The 21,252-nt window shown below is 39.6% G+C and overlaps 1 protein-coding gene and 1 pseudogene across 1 annotated transcript; both read right to left on the bottom strand.

Annotated features, from left to right (window-relative positions):
- Positions 1–2,306: 2,306 nt before the first annotated feature.
- Positions 2,307–8,842, bottom strand: LOC124280761 (alpha-L-fucosidase-like). Its single transcript, XM_046716738.1, has 8 exons — positions 8,471–8,842; positions 7,634–7,740; positions 6,738–6,868; positions 5,746–5,879; positions 5,221–5,318; positions 4,910–5,042; positions 4,255–4,425; positions 2,307–2,585 (listed from the first exon to the last, which is right to left on the bottom strand). The coding sequence occupies exons 1-8, from the start codon at positions 8,821–8,823 to the stop codon at positions 2,321–2,323; spliced, it is 1,392 nt and encodes a 463-aa protein (XP_046572694.1). The 5' UTR covers positions 8,824–8,842; the 3' UTR covers positions 2,307–2,320.
- A 2,894-nt stretch (positions 8,843–11,736) lies between these two features.
- LOC124280745 lies at positions 11,737–18,366 on the bottom strand (annotated as a pseudogene).
- Positions 18,367–21,252: the final 2,886 nt, after the last annotated feature.

Here is a 21,252-nt window from a genome sequence, read left to right as displayed (position 1 = left end):
CCTACTGTGTTTAAGAGTATATAAAATGCTTTTGCTGGATTTAAGACTTGGCAAGATGTCTTGGCAACTTCATTAACCCTGTGTTTAAAAACAGTTTCTGCGAGAAAATATTCTTTCTGTAAGTTTTTGTAAGAATGAACCTAATCATAAAACTGGTGAAACATGCCACATTATGCTTGGAAGCCTAAGTGTTGACAAGATTCTTTTCATCTCTTACCTGGTTCTGACTTACAAGGGGCAACTCTAAGTCTACCCTGAACAATTCAGAGATGCTATTAATTGTCTGTTTGAAACTTCTGAGCAAAGGATTCCTTATGCAATTGTTCATCACGATTGATAATGGTACCTCCATTTGCTATCAGCAGAGAGAGATATATGGTTTTCTCATGCTCCCATTCATCATATTGATTGACCAATGGTAATTCAGTTGGTTAACAATTCTGACCGGCTTTGTCCATTTCAGGCATGTAAGATTACAAGGCCATATCGATGACTTCCTCTGAACTAATCTCAACAAGCAGCAACCCCAATGAAATACAATGTTCTTGAAACAGCTGCTTTCCTTCCTACATTCCTGTGATTCTCGTTTATCCAACCAAGGTGGAGTTTTGGCTTTTAAAGGACATTGTGTTGTGATTCTGGTTAAGTCAGGCTATTCATGATTTCCCATTATGAAAATATATTAGCACAAGAGATGATTGGACAGTTATAGTCACAGATAAGTATCACTTGGTTTATAATCTGCCAGCTACCTGCAAGATATAACGTATATGTTCTATTGGATTCTTGCACTTTTTGGAGTGAAGTCGTATTGAACCCACACTCTCGGACTGAGGCATCTGATGACCAGCTCTAACCCACTCAGCCACCACGGCTTCCACTAAATAGAAGTCTGAAAAACAGCAGTCTTGGTCTGGGCAATCTTAGCACTATGAGGATCGTAACTCCCATCCTCCAACATAGACTGTAGATCGTTCTGTGCAAGTGGCCCGAGGTATTTTGTGTACTCCTCTGTTTAAATTGGAACGGCTTCCATTGCCTAACCTGTGAATACACAAAACCTTTTAAAAAGTGGGCAAATGCAACAGACATGTTCTTTTGGGACTACACTTTCTCATAGTGATAGATACTTTCAAGGCATAGTTCATCAGTGTGAGGGTTTCAGATGTGGCAACATTCCAGTTGAAATGCATATACAGGTGAGGTAATGTCTAACAAGCGATCTATTGTAGTATGCCTTGAATGTCCGAATTATTCCTGCATCCATCGGTTGAATATGAGACGTGGTATTTGGTCACATTTTGCAAAGTTAGCGAAGCACACTTGTGACTTGCAGCGTTGTCGTAAAGCAAAATCACTTTAAGTCCACGTGACCGCATCTGTCTGTCAAAGTACATTAACCAATCACAAAACAGCTCACTTGTCATCCACGCCCTTGTATTGTGGTGTCAACCAAAGTGTAAATGTACAGCATCTTCAGTCGGGAGCTTTTAATGTCTAATTAAAACAAGAACCCAGTTGGCCAGTTAATTAAGTAAACATCGCCGGGAGGTGTTGTTACGGTTCGTGAACACGACTTACAGCGTCCGGACTGTGAAGCAATTTACTGTTTATTTTACTGATTGGTGACAGCTACTTACCGTCCGGTTCCGGAAACCAAATTTCCGGATTATCGAGGCAAATTATATAGGCATAGATTGGTAACAAGCTGAAATCGTCCGGGAGGCGAGACATCCAGATTATCGGAGTCCGGACTAACGGGGCTTCACTGTATTCATATTGAAATATGGGATGTTCAAAAAACAAAGCTCCAGTCAAGACACGTTTCAACTCAAATGCAGCATCCATCATTAGTTTCCTCTGTTTTATTAGTTGTCAAACCAATAGTACAGCATGCTTCTAAGGTTGCCAGTACTGTGCTCATGTTTGTTGGTTATGTCTGGGACATGCAACATGTAAGGCATTCCTTAATAAGGATATACACCATACATACATGCTAATATTTGTATACCTCCAATATCCAGCTCAGCTGCTCAAAGCTAGGTGCTTTGATTTCCCTTGATCACTGGATGTAAATCTCAACGTCACATTGTATTTTCAATATCAACTCCCTGGTGTTCATACAACATGATATACCAATAACTGAAATACTGTTCTCAATACTGAATCACTCACCCATCAACCACTGACATGTTAAATGTGTTATGCGACGTCATTATAATACAGAACAAAACCATTTTAGCCAAGATTTATTTCATATGAATAAGAAATATTACATCACTATATTTACTACATCATACAGATGATTTCATTGGCTGGTTCAGTTTTTAACATTGCTCATCTTGAACACCCATGCCCACTTACACGGCATCCTGTTGGCAGGTATGACTGGAATAGTGATGTTAATCCCCCCAGTGGGACCAGCACTGGTCCATTCAAATGATCCAGAAGTGTACCCCAAAAGAGTGACTACGGTCTTGGCTGGGTCAGGCAATGGTCGGCGAAGGGTGATGACACCTTCAGTCGGCCAGCTAAGGATGATGGCATAGACGTCAGTACCTTCGTCAGACTTCTTTGATGTATACCTGAAGGTTGATGTTAATATACATTCAAACATTTTCATAAAATTCATGGTTGATGTCACAGTTTCTGTGAAGAATTGTTTCACTTTGCTCTGTGAGGATCTCCTGGTAATGAGTTTTGTAATCAAAATGACTTATTGATATCACTGTCTGATCTGAATTTCTCATCACTGAGGTCTTATGTCAACATCAGCCATGGAATACTTGATCATCATCCAATATAGTGAGTGAGTGAGTTAAGATTTTAAGTCACATTATTAATATTTCAGCCATATCGTGACTAAAACAAGTTATAATTTCATAATAAATACAGGTAAATTATAAAACTCTGTCAACGAAGGACAGTAAAATAACTAGTTTATCACAGATTTCAGTTTAAAACTAGTAGTGAACTATAAAACATTTTAACTATACATGACAATACAAACTAAAAACAGGCTATAGATTGCCAACGGCTGAAGGTAGATCACCATACTAGGGACCATGGGGACTTACAGTACATTTGTTCCTTCATGGACCCTAGCTGGATTTACACCATCCCTTCAGCTGTCAGCAAGGTTAGACAATTTAGCCATAAATTAAAATAACACATATTCTACGGTTAGAAATAATGGTATGTTTAAATTTACTTTGAATGTTTTGGGACTTTACAATGTTTCAACCCCCTGTGAGGATACAGCAACTCACAATTATCCAATATAACAAACTGAGTTCATTTATCACCATAAAGTTTCATAACAACCCATCAACCACTGACATAATAAATGTGTGTATCCATGATTGTTGAGTAATAAAGGTAATGATTATACTTATGTCCTGCTTGTGCTATATTTGTTGTATTTAATGCCCAGGGCACTCGTTAGGAGTGAGTGAGTGAGTGAATTTAGTTTTACGCCGCTTTTAGCAATATTCCAGCAACATCACGGCGGGGGACACCAGAAATGGGCTTCACACATTGTACCCATGTGGGGAATCGAACCCAGGTCTTCGGCGTGACGAGCAAACGCTTTAACCACTAGGCTACCCCACCGCCCCACTCATTAGGAAGAGCTTTGAAATCACACAGAACAATCAATCTCTTATTTGAAGAAAAGAGGTAAAACAGAAATGACAGCAGTATGGAATCATTACTAAGCTGCTTTCATGCCTGAAACTGACCCACACTTTTTGCTTACAAGCTGCTGTGATGGAATGTTGATGAGAATGTCATAACAAAAAGACACATATTCTTTATGTAATTGTATCTGATTTAAAGACTCAATGTCACACATTTTCGACAATATTTTGGTCTATATTATACATATTGGGGCATATGCATTTACTTTATCTTCCTATTGATGCAATAAAAGACTTATTATGACTTGCAGGGCAGTGGGGTAGCCTAGTGGTTAAGGCGTTCGCTCGTCACGTCAAGGGTTCGATTCCCCACATGAGTACAATGTCTGAAGCAATGTCCCCCGCCATGATATTGCTGGAATATTGCTAAAAGCTGCGTAAAACCACACTCACTCACTCACTCACTATTATGACTTGCCTGAAATCGATAATTGAAATTTCTAGATGAACAGCTTCCAAACAGGGAACACTTGCCATATATGGAATGCAAACAATTGCTCTGTACATCGAAAACGGAAACATATGAAGATTCTGGTGATCATTAGTTTTCACTTACCATAATTCCGGAGGACTTGTTTCGTTCTGGTAGGTCCAGGGTCTTGTTTTGTAGATGCCTTCACCATTGACCTTGAGCCACTGCCCCATCTGCCTCAGTCTCTCCTCAAAGATGGGGCTGATTACCCCGTAGTGAGTCGGTCCAATGTTCATCAGCAGGTTGCCATTACAGCTAAAGATAGAAACATGGGTGAGGAATAGTTTCAGGGGATGGTCATACCCCTTTAATTGACTGCATATAATATAGTTGGGGTAGTCCAAAATTGTGTCAGGTGAAACTTCTGTTCAGTCTATCAGCCTTGATGGTTCTAAATTCTCATCTTGAATGAACATAGCTTTCCGATCAGCACATGTGATTTCTGATTTCCACCCCTACATGGGCAACTGTGGAGAGCATGCTTGTGTTGTGTGTGCTTAAGTTTGTTTGGCAGAGATTGAAATTTAGGAATTCAGGCTGTATGATGGTATATTGTTGATAATTGATCGTAATTGTCATTTCAGTGGATAGTGCGATGAATGCTGTGTATTCTTATTGGTTGCACTTATTAAGTTGGGCTTTAGTGATAAATAGAATTATCTTTGACATCTTTTAGTTGTTTCATGAGAAATCTGAGCATGAGCCTGAAACCATAGAGGATCTTAATACATTGATATACCTGACTGTTTTAGCTAGAGTCTCGATGAGCTCCTCTATGGTCAGGTAGTCTGACAGGGGAGCGTTACGTCGGAACCCCCACGACTGTTTGTCTATTGTCATGGCATTCACCCACTTGTGCTTCTGCAGAACACCTGGAAGATCAGACAACTGAACCTTCAGGAACAAAGACACATTGGAAGAGATCAAAATTATTACATTGCTTTAAATGAGAATTTAATAGCCTTTTTAGGTATCTGTTGGTTGCATATTGATGACTATGGCATAATACAACCTGAATTCACTCACCACAGCCAGTATTTATTAACTTACCAGGGTTGTACCTGTCACCACATGTGTAGACACCTCCATGATTACACTTGCAGTCAGTGCACCACCGGTCATTGGTCACCACAACATCCTTGACTGGGCTAAACAGATAACAGTCAACACTTATTGATTCAGAATAATGAAGTTTTTTTCAAGTGCATCACTTATTTATCACTCTTTTACTTTCTATTCTTTTAAGACATAATAGGGTCAAGTCTGTATATGAGGGTGAAATTGGTCCTAATGAATCTTCTGTAACATGTAATAATTCACTGTCACTTTTTGCTTATGTTTTGTTGGCTTCTTGTTTAATGCCTCTCTCAGCAATGTTCCAGCTGTATGATGGCATCATGTAAGTGTTTGAATCTGGACCAGACAAACCAGTGATGGATATTGTAAGCAACAATCCAAGTGGTCAGGGTACAAAAAGTCAACCAAGTCACCTAGCAAGATCACCACAAGGATTGAGTTGCATTTTAGGTCGCTTGGGAACATCTGAAACCTGGAATCAGCATGGCATTAGCTCACCTGTCGTTGTAGAGCCAAGCCAGGAACTCGCGGGAGCCCCAGTAGGAGGCAGAGGCTTCTTCGTCTCCATCAGACCACACAATGTCAGGCTTGTAGGTGTTGACAAGCTCATACAGGGCAGGGGTGATCTTGAACTACAAATATAGATGCATCTACATAGCAGCAGATTCCTGTTGACCATGTTTTATAGGCTATTTGACTGGATGATGAAACTCAAAATTAAAGAAATGAAGTATAAGAAGGCGTTCCTTTCCTTTTATTTGATTCAATAAGACTGAACTTCAAAGCTGAATATCTAAGCAATTCATAAGCATTGGAAATACATTTAGAGTAAACAAACTCTGTTTGGCATGCAACAACCTCATCAGTGACATCCACCTGTCCACAGTTTAACAAACATGTATAGTCCGTTTGATTTCATTTGAAACAGATGAATGGCTCACTAACTCAAAATCTAATAATTGCAACAAAACCAAATTTTTCACAGTCACATGAAATCCACAGACCAACTCTGATGATTTGTCTCATAATTTTGGACACGCGAATAAAAAAGTTGTTTAAGAAACGGTAATTATTTTGTTGTCACTTTTCGCTATTTTCACAAAATAATTACCGTTTCTTAAACAACTTTTTTATTCGCGTGCCCAAAATTATGAGACAAATCATCAGAGTTGGTCTGTGGATTTCATGTGATTGTGCAAAATATAGTTTTGTTGCAATTATTAGATTTTGTGTTAGTGAGCAATTCATTAGTATCAAATGAAATCAAACGGACTATAATATTAGTTATTAACTTTTTAAGCTCAAATAGACAAATACCTGTAATACTTGTGTCGGAAGTGAACCACCTGTTATGAAATGACATTGACACTCCTTACCAATGTGTCAGGTATTCAGTATTTTATAACCTAGCCCAGTTGGATTCATGAGATCAGAATGTTTGACTAATAGCAATAGCTATGGGTGCACAAATGAGTATTCTACCAACTCACATCAACGAATCTCCGAGTTGTGAAGTTGTTTGCTTTGTCTTGTACATAGAGAGGGTGGAACCACTCGTACAGCACATGGTACAAGCCAAACTTCAAGTCGGTCTTGCCACGGATTGATTTCTCCAGTTCTCCTTTTAAATAGGAAAAATTAAAAGAGTGAAAATAATACCACAACTTATATTTGATTTTGGAAAATACTTTAACAGGAACTCTTTGTTCTTTGGTTGGTCTTAAATTATATTTTGAGTTGTATACATGCCTCAAGTAAATCTGTCAGTAGCAAAATATTGTGGTTGCAACTGAAACACAATATCTTGCCTTCTGTAACCAACATACCATGTAATAATTGATGTGAACATGGTGCATGAAACGTAATTGCTTTTGGATGCTGTACCTGCTATGACTGTAACCAACCATCATTGGAAAGCAACTGTCCTCATTTACAGCAATCTTTTTGATCATGAGAGGTGTAACAGCTGTTAATGGGTCAGGTGATCAAACTTGGTTGAATGTCATTGTACTTTAAAGATATGGACCTTTGCTCATAATATCAAACACCAAATTGTTTTTTCTTGCCTGGATTATTTGAATATATCATCTAGCAAACAGTGTGTTATGCTGGTCATATCAGGTTACTAAATACATGTTGGGGCCAGCATCAGTTGGCGTAGAAGCGGTTGATCATTGCAGTCACTGGATTGTCTGGTTCAGTTATGTACATTGTGCAAATGATGCTTAGTGTGGTTTGTTAAACAACAAACAAACATAACAATCCATGTATATCCTCCCACGTCAACAGTTTGGGCATTTAGTATATTTATTTTTATCAGATATTAGATATTATATAAGATGAGATTGCCTTGCACCAAGCTGAATGCAACTGTGAATGTACATACCAACAATATTCCTCTTTGGTCCAGCAACCATTGAGTTCCAGCTGAAGGACACATTTGTAGGCCAGTGACAGAAACCCTCGCAGTGTTTACTGACGAACACTATGTACCTGGTGGGACAAAGGCGGAAAAATGTACATATTGTTTGATTCTTAGTAAAAGCAACATCATCATTTTCTGTTTGTTTAATATTACTAACTGAGATCAGTTTTAACATCATATCGTGATGACTTCAAATATTCCTTTTCTAGATGCAAATATAACCTTTTTTATAAATATATCCTTTTATAAGCAAATAACCTATAAGCAGAATAGATGGTATGATTCATATTATATCATGAACATGTGTTAATTGTTCATAATCAATGAGTAATGACACCAGGTGTTCTTTAAATGGTGTTTATATCATGCCCAACTAGTACCACCAATCACAAACACAAGCAAAAAACAGTCAGGATTTGATTTTGGCCTCATTGTTGGATAGTTGACACTTTTTCTCCTGTGAAGATCTGAGTAAGAATTGGTCTTCAGGAACCCATGCTTTTTGTATGAGGCGACTAACAGGATCAGGTGGTCAGACTTGCTGTCATGGTAGACATATGTCATTGTATCCCAATTACATAGATCAATGCTCATGCTGTTGATCACTGGATTGTCTGGTCCAGACTTGACTATTTACAGACCGCTGCCATATAGCTGGAATATTGCTTAGTGCAGCATTAAACAACAAAGCAACCATTCAATCTTTAATAACAGACATGAATTTGATATGATTACATAACTGTATTCTGGTGATTTAACTTTGTGATGTATTTGAACTAAAATTGTACTGACACTTACTTGGCGCCAGAAGATTCCAGAATTCTAGCCCATTCATCCGCATCAAAGAATTCAGCAGTGTACATTGGCGCAAAGTCGGCATATGTCCAATCAGGACGAAAGTTATTTTTCATATAGTCAACAACTTCTGGCAACTTCTGCTTTTGCCATAGGTACCAAAACCACTCATTGCCAATACTTGGTACTGAGAACACTCCCCAGTGGATGAAGATACCAAACTTGGCATCATCGTACCATGCAGGGAGTGGTCTGGCATCGAGAGATTCCCATGTGGGCTGGTACTGGCCATTTACTGTCAGCACTGCAAGTACTGACAGTATTAATAATGAACTTAACTTTGTCACAGAAGCCATATTCTGGCAAGTGTATGTGGTGATGTTATCTGTAGTGATGACCGATATTATAATAGTGTTACTGATTACAGCTGTGTAAGTAGTATTTGGGACAGTCAAGGTGAAGTGGGCCATCAAAGGCCAGTGATCTGTGATATTGCACATCATGTGTGTTAATATAATGAAGACACCAAGAGGAATGATAAACAAGGCTTCAGAATGTCATGGTCATCTTGATATAGGATGACCTTCATTATATAATTTAACTCCTTGTTCACATCATCCAAGGACACCTGAGCCATGCCACATACACATTTATCTGGGGCAGTAAGGTGGATCTAGAGAATAAATGTTTGCTCATCTGGCTGGAGGCCAAGGGTTGATTCCCATCATTGCGATCATGTTACAATACCTAGGTATCTGTTGATATGTTAGTCAGAGTGGCACAATACCATCACTCACTCACTCACTCACTCACTCACTCACTCACTCACTCACTACTCACTCACTCACTCACTCACTCACTCACTCTCTCTCTCTCTCTCTCTCTCACTCACTCACTCACTCACTCACTCAGTCTCTCTCTCACATGACGATCGCCTTGCACTATCTACACCTCACTCACTCACTCACTCACTCACTCAGATGTGAAATTATAAAATGTACATTAGCGATCACTTGATGACATGTTTCATGTCCCCATGATAAGTCAACACCATGCTATATACCGTGACAATTTGTATATACATGTGTAATGACAATCTAAGGGTATCTGGTAGTATCTGATTAATGGGCATGATTATTATTATCTGGAAAAATAGTGAATAAAGTCAACATTTATACGTATCAATAAGCCACATTTCTTTCTTTTTAATGACTGAAAATAATGAATGATTTTTTATAACTACAAAACAATTACAATCTCTTTCATTCATATAATTTGGCAATCAGTTGATTGTGATGTAAGCAGAATGAGTTTAGTCTTGAAATTAAAAACAGAAACAATCCCATCAGAACACACTGTAGAAGAAAGAGGCTATGAGGCATTCAAAGGGCATGTCACTCTTGAGACAATTATTGACTCTCCTGCAACAGTGGTAGGGAAGTATCTGGTCCTCATCACCATTTGAGTCTGTTGTATTGCCCAGTGGCAAGATGTGTGAGTGAGTAAATGTTTGCTTAAATCTGCATCAGCAATTTTGCAGCTATTTGAATGGTGGCAATCTGTCAGTGATTTTTCTCCGGCCATGTGAGGGTACAGGTGGCACAATTGGCTGTGCAGAGTTGTATCCCTTGTGCGCACAGGAAACCTATGTGGGTTGGGATTCAGTTTGCCTTCACTGTACTTCTAAGTTTGACAACATGTTGTAAACATCTGTATCACTGTGTGTTTTGTTCCAACTTTAGGCTGACTGGCCATGATATGACTGGAATACTGTTAAAATTATAGTAAACATACATCTTCAGTGTCAAAGTGAGTGGGTGAATTTGGTTTAATGCCGCTTTTAGCAATATTCCAGCAATATCATGGTGGAAGACACTAGAAATGGGCTTCACACACTGTGCCCACGTGGGGAATCGAACCTGGGTCTTCGTCGTGATGAGTGAACGCCTTAACCACTAGGCTACCCCACCGCCCCCTTCAGTGTCAAGGAATACTCAGTCTTGACTTTCCTCAGAAACAGATTTCATTTGGTGCAAAGGGCAAAATAGCTGTGAATATTGTATGAATTGGTGACTGGAAATCTTTGATGACAGCAGGTGTCCCGAAAAGAGCTACACATGCCCTGCCCTATCAGGAGCACCGGCCATTAACACAATTTGTTTTTAAAATGCTGGACTCACACCTTTAGCCACTCAGGTCTCTTTGAGGTTTGTGGGTTCCTAAATTGTGGTGTTTGTAATTGACAGGAGCTATCAATGACATTTCACAATACACTGTATGCCATCATGTAGTGAGTGAGTGAGTGAGTGAGATTTTGTGTGTGTGTGTGTGCGTGCGTGCATGCGTGTGTGCGTGTGTGTGAGTATGGTTTTACACCGCTTTTAGCAGCAATATCACAGTAGGGGGACACCAGAAATGGGCTTCACATGTTGTACCTAGAACCCCACCGCCCCTGCTGTGGTGTAACATACATCCATTTAATTAAATGCTACTGTAAGTTATGTGTGTTATGTTAGGGAAATTCATTGAGAACGTTGAATGATACAACAAAATTATGTTTTTCAAAACTGTATGGAGGGGGTGAGGAACACAGTCAACAGTGAACTCATCACTTGCACCAAAGTGGAAAACTGGGTGCAGATTTTGCCTAGCCACTGAATTTGGCTTCTACTGTTTACTGTCATTAATTGTTCTGATGCAAATCTATAAACAGACCTAAGAGTGGTTCATGTCATTGAAGGCAAATTTTGGGAATACTGAAGGAAAACAGCTGAAGATATTTGGCTGTAGTAATCAGTGTAAGAACAGATATATCTCCAGAAGGACTGAGGAAACTAGATGATGTCATGGCTATCATTTGCTACATATAAGAATCCATCATTTTTCGACTTCTCTCCCTCAGAGAGTCTTATGTCGATTCCTTGCAGAATCAGACAGGTACTGGCATTGAAAGGATATCACCAAGTATTGAGGTAAATGTTTTAGCTTTCTGTAATACCCAGCCAAGATTACATGCTGGCATTTCAATTTTGTTTTGGGGCACTAAGCTGAAGTTCTTGGACATCTTCATTGAAATCATTGACGCTCATCACTTGCTTGATAACGGTGTTAGTACCTACACCGAAACGTCGCACTCATTGCAATAAAGAAGTTGACTATCCATAGAACTTAGTTTCCTTCATCTTCACAACTTCTAAAATGCCTCTCAAAGAAATCCATAGTCTAACATCAGAGTTAAGAACAGGACTAGAAAAATCACCAATATGAAGTTATATATATTGTTTATTGCAAGAAAGATACACATTCTTCACTCATTTACACAATATGATAGAACACCATTACAGTTGGTATAAAAAACAGCTTGTAGTATTCACACAAGTATCAGCTGAGAGATGTACAGTCATGATGCCTTAGTTTGTAGTATTCACACAAGTATCAGCTGAGAGGTGTACAGTCATGATGCCTTAGTTTTGAACATTGGTGATCTTGAACACCCATGCCCACTTGCACGGCATAGCGTTTGCAGGAATGGCCGGAATGTTGATGTTGATGCCTTGACCTGTAGCTTTGGTGTAGCTGAATGTTCCAGAGTAGCCCAGTAGACTGACCACAGAATTGGCATTAGGGATAGGGCGGGTCAGCTGGAAGGTCCCTACGTTGGGCCAGCTCATGACGGTTGCGTAGATGTCTTTTTCTTGTCCATTTGTCCTTGAGGTGTACCTGAACATGGTTCAACATTGATATTAAAGCAACAAGACCCATTCCATACTCTGAAAGAAATCTGTGCATTGTTGATTGTACTATTCGGACCCTATCATGAACACTGTAAATGTATCATGAATAAAAAGTGAGAATACCTGGTGTTCGCAAAAAATCTCTGCCAAAATCAGAGTTGATTGTACCATTCTAACCTTGTCATGAGCAATGTCTATCATTCACCATTATATTGTGAGGATACCAGGTGTTCACAAGTAGGTGGGCATATCCTGCTCCCATCAGACACTGGCACTTGTCACAATCATATGTAATTAGTCAATTGTTCACCTCAACAAAAACATGGGAAGATATTTTGCAAGTCAAAAGAAGGAACTGTATCGGACAACATTTCTGTCAAATTAGAAATGCTATCTATTCATCATTTTGAAGGCTTCACTTAGACTTTAAAGTTATTTTCACAGAATTATATTGGATATAAGTGTTCATTTCAACACAGATGCTGATCCAGGGAGTGTTAGAGACATGCGAGACATAATTTTATAAAAATCTAGGGCTTCACATGACCTGAAGACTCGACAAATAGAAAACCAGTCTACAAACAGATAAAATGTAATGAATACTGCAAACTCAGCAACAAATGTTTCCAAAAAATGTTTTGAATAGCCCATAAAAAGTCTTTGAAATAACGGATTGAAAAAAATGAAAAAGTAATCTGCCTCTGTGCTCTTGTGTTTCCATGTACATGTATATGTTTTAGACATTATCATACTTATTCAGTGTGCTAACATTTGAAAGTGATATCCTTATGTAAGTGCTCTTGTGCAAGGTGTTTATTGCCCCATAAAGTGCACTGATGCAATCAATATGCTAGACTGAAAACTTTGCTGAAGTGCTGAGTTGGCTTGTGACCATGTAGCTTCTTTTTATGATGATTCTTTCTCTTGATCTTTAGTCTCACAGTATTCACTTACAACATTGAGAGACAGAAATCCTTGGAAGCCTGTTTGTCAGTCTGCCATTACAGTTTTGTGAGTTGTTTTAGATTTTTATATTTATTGTTAGAGGAATATCATCTGGTCAAGGGAAAACTTCACATGACCAACTATGGGAGAAAATTTCCCATCCCTGTTAGATGTTTAGCATTATTGATCTCTTCTTACTGGACAAATTATAAAGTGAGTCGACAAGTTATTATTTATTTTTATTTATTATTATTGGATATTTATATAGCGCACATATCCACGCACTAGTGCATGCTCAAGGCACTGGTATTTTATCCCTTGATCATTGGATGTCAATCTCAACGGCACATCTTATTATCAATCTCAGCTCCCTGGGGAGCATACAACTCCTGCTGCCACAAGGCGCGCATCCTTACGAGGTACTCATTCACAGCTGGGTGGACTGGGACACACAGTCACAGTACTTTGTCCAATTTTACTGCATGTTGCTGTACCCGCAACTAGGTGTTTGCACGTATTCACATGACCACCATCTGGTCATATACCAATGGATTATTGGGTTCTTTTAAGTGCACAGGGGTTGTGTACTGTACACTAGGGGGTGTGACAACACTGAAAAATACCCAGTCACAGGTGGGCTCGATCCCGCACCTCATGCTCGCTTGATCACTAGCCTGGCACCTTAGCCAGCTCGCCCATCACGCCCCAGGTGGGTTTTATGCTACAATTGCTCCCCAAGTTGTGAAAAGTAGACAGCAAATGCTTACCATATTTCAGGAATCACAGTTTCATTCTGGTAGGTCCAAGGTCTTGTTTCATAGATGCCTTCACCATTGACCTTGAGCCACTCGCCCATCTGCTTCAACCTCTCCTCATATATATGGGGCTAACCACACCATAGGCAGTTGGTCCAATGTTCATGAGTAGATTGCCGTTACAACTGGAACAGAAGAGACATTTGGGAATGCTTACATTTGTGTATCATTGTGAACAGAGATGGGGTGTTCAACTAACACCAACTAGATATGGATACAACTGCATGGATTTATTACATCAGGTATTATAATATGATCAACTGTATAGAAGCTGACAAGTCATATCTCTCAAGACAATGGTTTCAAGAACATTGTGACATTGTTTTGAATGATTCTTCAAGCAGTGGTTTCCAGAACACTATAAAGCGACAATGGTTTGTGGGATGTTTCATGACAGTTGTTTTAGTAACATCATAAAGTAACAAAGATGGGGGAGATGCTTAAAAAGACATTGGTTTCCAGATCACTGTTAAGTGACAACGGTTTGTTGGATGCAATCTCAATACAATGGTTTATAAAAACTATTTGGGATGTTCTGTCTCAACACAGTAGTTAAGCTAAACACACTATGCATATGAGGCAGCTGTTATTGATCTGGAAACTGGTTTACCTGACAGTTCTAGCTAGAGTCTCGATGAGCTCCTCTATGGTCAGGTAGTCTGACAAGGGAGCATTACGTCTGAAGCCCCATGACTTCTTGTCTATTGTCATGGCATTCACCCACTTGTGCTTCTGCAGAACACCTGAAGAGAAACCAGAACTTACATCACCTGTTTTGGCAAAGTGAGGATTCATTGTGGATAGAGTTTGGTTTGCAGTTCAGTTGGTCTGAAGGTGTAACAAAGGGAGAAATATACAACTTGGTTTGGAATTTTGAATATGGTTCCAATTCTTGCTTTCTACTGAGTTGAGAGAAATGGGGTACTAAACCATAGTTTCACTGTTTTCAAAATGAGACTGAGTCTTGAGCAAGGAAACCAGCAGTTGATGTGATGGTCAACAGTGCACTTCAGCAAACCATGCTTGTCCTAAGAGACAACTAACTGGATCAGGTGGTCAGGCTCCCTGAGTGAGTGAGTAAGTTTAGTTTTATGCCACACTTAGCAATATTCCAGCTATATGGCGGAGTCTGGACCAGACAATCCAGTGATCAACCAGGCTCTCTGACTTAACTGATGCATGTCATCATATTCCAGTTGTATGAGATTGTCTGGTCCAGACTTAGTTATGTACAGACCACTGTCCCAGCTAGAATATTGCTGGGAGTGGTATTCAACAACAAAATATTTGTGATTCATTAAACGATTGCTACACACAAAAATGATATTTGTTTACATACCAGGGTTGTATCTGTCTCCGCAAGTATAGACACCTCCGTGGGTACAATTACAGCCAATACCCCACCGGTCATTGGTCACTACTTTATCCTTGATTGGGCTGGAATGTATACAATTTCAATATAGAGCTTTGAATACTTGAATATGAAGTTTTGACATTTTTGTCCATCAGCACTGAGATACAATGTCTTCAATATTTTGTCAGTGATGCAGGCTTGTTGGGAACCTACGGGTAAAGTGGGCCTCCACAGCAGATACGATAATCATTTGCATAATGCTTGCCAGATTGTTATTTCTTCAAGTTTGGTACATTTGGAGAAAGCTGACAGTGTCAAATCTAGTGAATATGGAGAATGTTCATTGAGTACAAAACCATAACTGATCAGGCAATATATATCTATATCTATATGGCAAGTTGTGTCCAAGAATTGTGCCACAGAAACTTGCTGTCAGGGGGAATAATCTTGACTGTAAAGGTAGCACTACACTCATGTTCACCGTCACATTAATCAACCTTCATACCCAAGTCGACCGCCTCTGTGGTGTAGTGGTGAGAGCATCCGCCCAGAGAGCGGAAGGTCGCGGGTTCGATCCCCGACCGCGTCATACCAAAAGACGTTAAAATATGGTACTTGTTGGTCCCTGCCTGGCGCTCGGCATTGATGGGTACAACAAGGACTGGTCGGCTCGGAGTCAGTATAATGTGTCTGAGTGGGGTATTCATGCTTCACTGCGGCATGGTATCTCAGTGGGCTAGCACTATAATACCAGCTTAAGTCTGGGCTAGTACAAGCAGCCGCACATGAACATACACACGCATGCACGTCGTCATATGAGCGAAATATTCTCACGCACGACGTTAAACCCAATTTCACCTCACCTCAATGCTGAGTATAAGCTTGTTAGTGAGTGAATTTTGTCACCTGTGTTTGAATCTCGTTGCAAGTGAGTGAATCTTGTGACAAATGTTTGAATCTCGTTGCAAGTGAGTGAATGATTATTTATGGAAGACCACCATGATTGTCATGTTAGATCATGGGGCCAGTAATATTTACACCTTATAGAACTTATTGCCACTAACCTGTCATTGTAGAGCCATGTCAGAAACTCCTTGGATCCCCAGTAGGTGTCTGGAGCCTCCCAATCTCCATCAGACCAAACAAGGTCAGGCTCAAAGGTGTTCACAATCTCATACAGCTCAGGCATGATCTTGAACTGAAATAATAATGACAATAATAATATCTTGGAGATCAGAATTTGGGTGTAGTTATAGGATGAAGAATCTGAATATGGCAGCTTTCTCTTTAGATGACATCAATGATACACATCACTTGATGAATTCTACCTCTTCAATGGGTGAGTGAGTTTAGTTTTACACCGCACTCAGAAATATTCCAGCTATATGGCAGCGGTCTGTAAATAATCAAGCCTGGACCAGACAATCCAGTGATCAACAATATGCACATCGATCTACTCAATTGGGATGTGGTGACATGTGGTCAACCAAGTCAGTGAGTCTCACCACCCGACCCCGTAAGTGGCCTCATACGACAAATATGGGTTGCTGAAGATTCTAACTCAGATCTTCACAGGTTCTACTTCTTGAAACTATTAACAGCTAAATTAAATATTCATCATTGCACAGGCAATTTCAGAGTGTATATAAATAATGTGTTGAAAATGTGAGTCATTTCAGCAATTTAAAGAACATCTAAATATTTCTGACATTTAATAAAATCTGTGAATGTTTTGGAAAAAATGACTAAAAACTAAGAAGTAAAAAAATGCTTAGAAACATTATATACATAACAAGGATTAGAACCTCCCTTGAAAATATATATTTATTTACTTTCATTTTCAGTCACTCATGGTAATTGTTAATATCAAAATGTTTAGAAATCATTATCATATTAAAATATATGGGTAGACTATTAAGTGAATTTGTACATGGAAAATATTACATATTGATGTCACATATAGGCCAAACATTACATCAACAAATCTCCTTGTGGTGAAATTGTTCTCTTTGTCCTGGAGATAGAGAGGGTGGAACCACTGCATGTTAGCACATGGTACAGACCTAACCTTAAGTCCGTCTTGGTGCGGACTGCTTGTGCCAACTCAGCTGAAACAACAGAAAATCTGTTTTGCCAGGGTCTGAAAACTTCATATCACAGATGCTCCATGAAATAAACTTTGACAATTCTATAGACTAGTCCCAGGTAATTAAATGTTTTCACTTTTATATCAGTAAGCTGTAAATTACCGATAGTAGAAATATGTTTGCAGGGATTAACATAATTCAGACAAACCATGGAAGATCAAAGTAATTTTTAGCTTTCATTACCGACAATAATATTCCTTTTGGGCCCAGCAACCATTGAATTCCAGCTGAAGGACACATTGCTAGGCCAGTGACAGAAACCCTCGCAGTGTTTACTCACGAAAACTGTGTACCTAGGATAATCACAACATAATGAGCAAGTGAGTGAGTGTTTTTTATGCAATATCGTCAGTTGTAATGCTATATATTAACTTTACATGGGATGGCCTTTACTTTCTGAATGACTGGAGATGAATATACCCAAGACATTTTAGCCATATAACCACCTTATCCATCAGTCAGATTTAGACATTTTGGAATGATGACATAGATGTAGACAGTAAATGACACATCACAAGCTTGTTTGTTAGGAGAAATCCAGAGACTGTTTGTTTTGGTTTTAACAGGCAGTGAAACAATGTAGGGAACCAATCCACAAAGCTTTCACAGCTTTATGGGCTGTCGGAAGTACATTGTTTATCATAGGCTCACAAATGACATGGCGCATTACATGTTTGGAGGATCAGACCCAAGATCCATAGATGTTTGTGTTGATTTACAGAAAAGAACAATCTACCTACTTGGCACGGATGTTTGCAAAATTCTTGCCCACTCATCAGCATCAAAGAATTCTGCAGTTAGCATTGGAGCAAAATCAGCATAATCCCAATCTGGTCGGAAGTTCTTCTTCATGAATTCCACAATCTCTGGTACCTTTTGCTCTTCCCAGAGGTACCAGAACCATTCTGAGCCAAGACCTGGCACTGCGAAGATTCCCCAGTGGATGAAGATACCAAATTTGGAATCATCATACCATGAAGGAAGTGGTCTTTGATCCAGAGATTCCCGTGGGCTGATATTGGCCATATACTGACAGTACTGCAAGTACTGACAGTATTAGAAGTGGAGTTAGGATTTTGAGAGAAGTCATGCTGCCGTGACTGCCTGTGAGGGTTTCTGTTGTTTGTGGTCGAGGGATGCTGATATTTAAGCCGGCGATGATGCTCGAACAGATAAGATATGTGGCCTTACCTTGACCTATCAGTGCGGTCAGTACCTGGTTTATATCACAAGACTCCCTAGCTATCAGCTTGAATTGTATTATGTCTGAAATATGTTACATCTTGACCTGTGTCACCAAACTGTTTCGTTCACACAGTTATCCAGTATCTCATATTCAAGATAGTGATGGTGTGTCATGAGATGCTCATGTCTTTGTAAGGAACACATCCTTACTGTACCTAATTTCTCTAAATTTAGATTCATACATGATACCATACTAAGCTTATCAAATCAGCAAATTAACACTACCAGGGACTTACCAAGAGTTACAATATACCTTGAGTTTTTAAAATCAGGGTGCCATAGGTTTGGTTTATGTATATTTACATTATTGATGTCAGGATTCCTGGTTATGTGGGCAGATTAAGGGAATACATGATGGATTTGGTTAATGGAGTTGGTTGCAAGTTGTTTGCAAATTAATTAATAGGTCTTCAATATTTTGTCAATGATGCAGGCTTGTTGGGAACCTATGGGTAAAGTGGGCCTCGATAATCATTTGCATAATGCTTGCCAGATTGTTATTTATCAAGTTTGGTACATTTGGAGAAAGCTGACAGTGTCAAATCTAGTGAATATGGAGAATGTTCATTGAGTACAAAACCATAACTGATCAGGCAATATATATATATCTATATGGCAAGTTGTGTCCAGAATTGTTGTGCCACAGAAACTTGCTGTCAGGGGAATAATCTTGACTATGAATGTAGCACTACACTCATGTTCACCGTCACATTAATCAACCTTCATACCCAAGTCGACCGCCTCCGTGGTGTAGTGGTGAGAGCGTCCGCCCGGAGAGCGGAAGGTCGCTTGTTCGATCCCCGACCACGTCATACCAAAAGACGTTAAAATATGGTACTTGTTGGTCCCTGCCTGGCGCTCGGCATTGATGGGTACAACAAGGACTGGTCGGCTCGGAGTCAGTATAATGTGTCTGAGTTGGGTATTCATGCTTCACTGCGGCATGGTATCTCAGTGGGCTAGCACTATAAAGCCAGCTTAAGTCTGGGCTAGTACTGTAAAAAAGATTTGGTTCCCCCATAGTAAAGGTTCCGTCGGAACTTTTCATTCCAACATTTGTTCCTGTAATAGTGCATGCGGAACAATTATTTCGTTCCGCACACACAGAATTTATTCCGGGTCAAGAGGAACTTCCACACACATCATAAAGTGTCTAAAAGAGGGTTTTGTTTGTTGGGGTGATCTTAAAAATTAGGGTGTGGGGGGGACGGAAAGGAAAAAAAGATTTTCCTACGGTATTTGTTCCATATGGAACAAATCATGTGGCTATCAAGAAGCAATTATCATGTGTGAAAGTTACTTAATTTTTTTTTATGAAAATACATTGTAGATTCCCCAGAATGCGAACTGATGATTCTAAATGAATCTTGTGTTAAAAAGAGTTCAGTTATTATGTAAACAAGTTACCTTCATTAATCAGGTTACAGACAGTAGCCAGGTTACAGTCAACATGTAACCAAGTTACAGTCAGTCAGTAGCCAGGTTACAGTCATTATGTGACCAAGTTACAGTTGGTCAGTAGCCAGGTTACATTCAATATGTAACCAAGTTACAGTTAGTCAGTAGCCAGGTTACAGTCAACATGTAACCAATTAACAGTCAGTCAGTAGCCAGGTTAAAGTCAACATGTAACAATTAACAGTCAGTCAGTAGCCGGATTACAGTCAACATGTAACCAAGTTACAGTTAGTCGGTAGCCAGGTTACAGTCACTATGTAACCAAGTTACAGTCAGTCAGTAGCCAGGTTAGTGAACATGTAACCTAGTTACAGTTAGTCAGTAGCCAGATTACAGTCAACATGTAACCAAGTTACAGTTAGTCAGTAGCCAGGTTACAGTCGACATGTAAACAAGTTACAGTCAGTAGCCAGGTTACAGTCGACATGTAACCAAGTTACAGTTAGTAGCCAGGTTACAGTCAACATGTAACCAAGTTACAGTTAGTCAGTAGCCAAGTTACAGTCAGCATGTAACCAAGTTACAGTTAGTAGCCAGGTTACAGTCAACATGTAACCAACTTGAAGTTAGTAGACATCCCGGATGTTGACAAGTTGGATGAGTCCATTTTGCATTCAATAATGACTGGAATAGGTTAGGCCTACGGTATTTGTTCCTGTTCGATGGAATATTTGCCGTATGTGCGGAATTTTTATTCGTGTCATCCATTCTCAATTTCACGGCATTTATTCCGAACCGGAACATTTACTACTCGGAACTAAATCATGTTTACAGTACAAGCAGCCGCACATACACATACACACGCATGCACGTCGTCATATGAGCGAAATATTCTCACGCACGACGTTAAACCCAATTTCACCTCACCTCACCTCATACCCAAGTCATCAACAAACTCATCCTCTCATATGTCTAGCTGTCGACACATTTCACCTTTTACTGGCTTTACATAACCCCAGTCTGGGTGGTGGGATTAAGAACCCCAGTCTGGGGGGTAGGGTAGCTCAGTGGTTAAGGTGTTCGTAGGTCACGTCAAAGACCCAGGTTGGATTCCCCAGATGGGTACATGTGTGAAGTCCATTTGTGG

This window comes from Haliotis rubra, unplaced genomic scaffold (assembly GCF_003918875.1).
Source record: "Haliotis rubra isolate DU_JTF1 unplaced genomic scaffold, ASM391887v1 Scf273, whole genome shotgun sequence".
In the NCBI taxonomy this organism is placed as follows: Eukaryota; Metazoa; Mollusca; class Gastropoda; order Lepetellida; family Haliotidae; genus Haliotis; species Haliotis rubra.
Note: the sequence above shows the minus strand (reverse complement) of the source record. Positions and strands in the feature narration are given on the sequence as shown.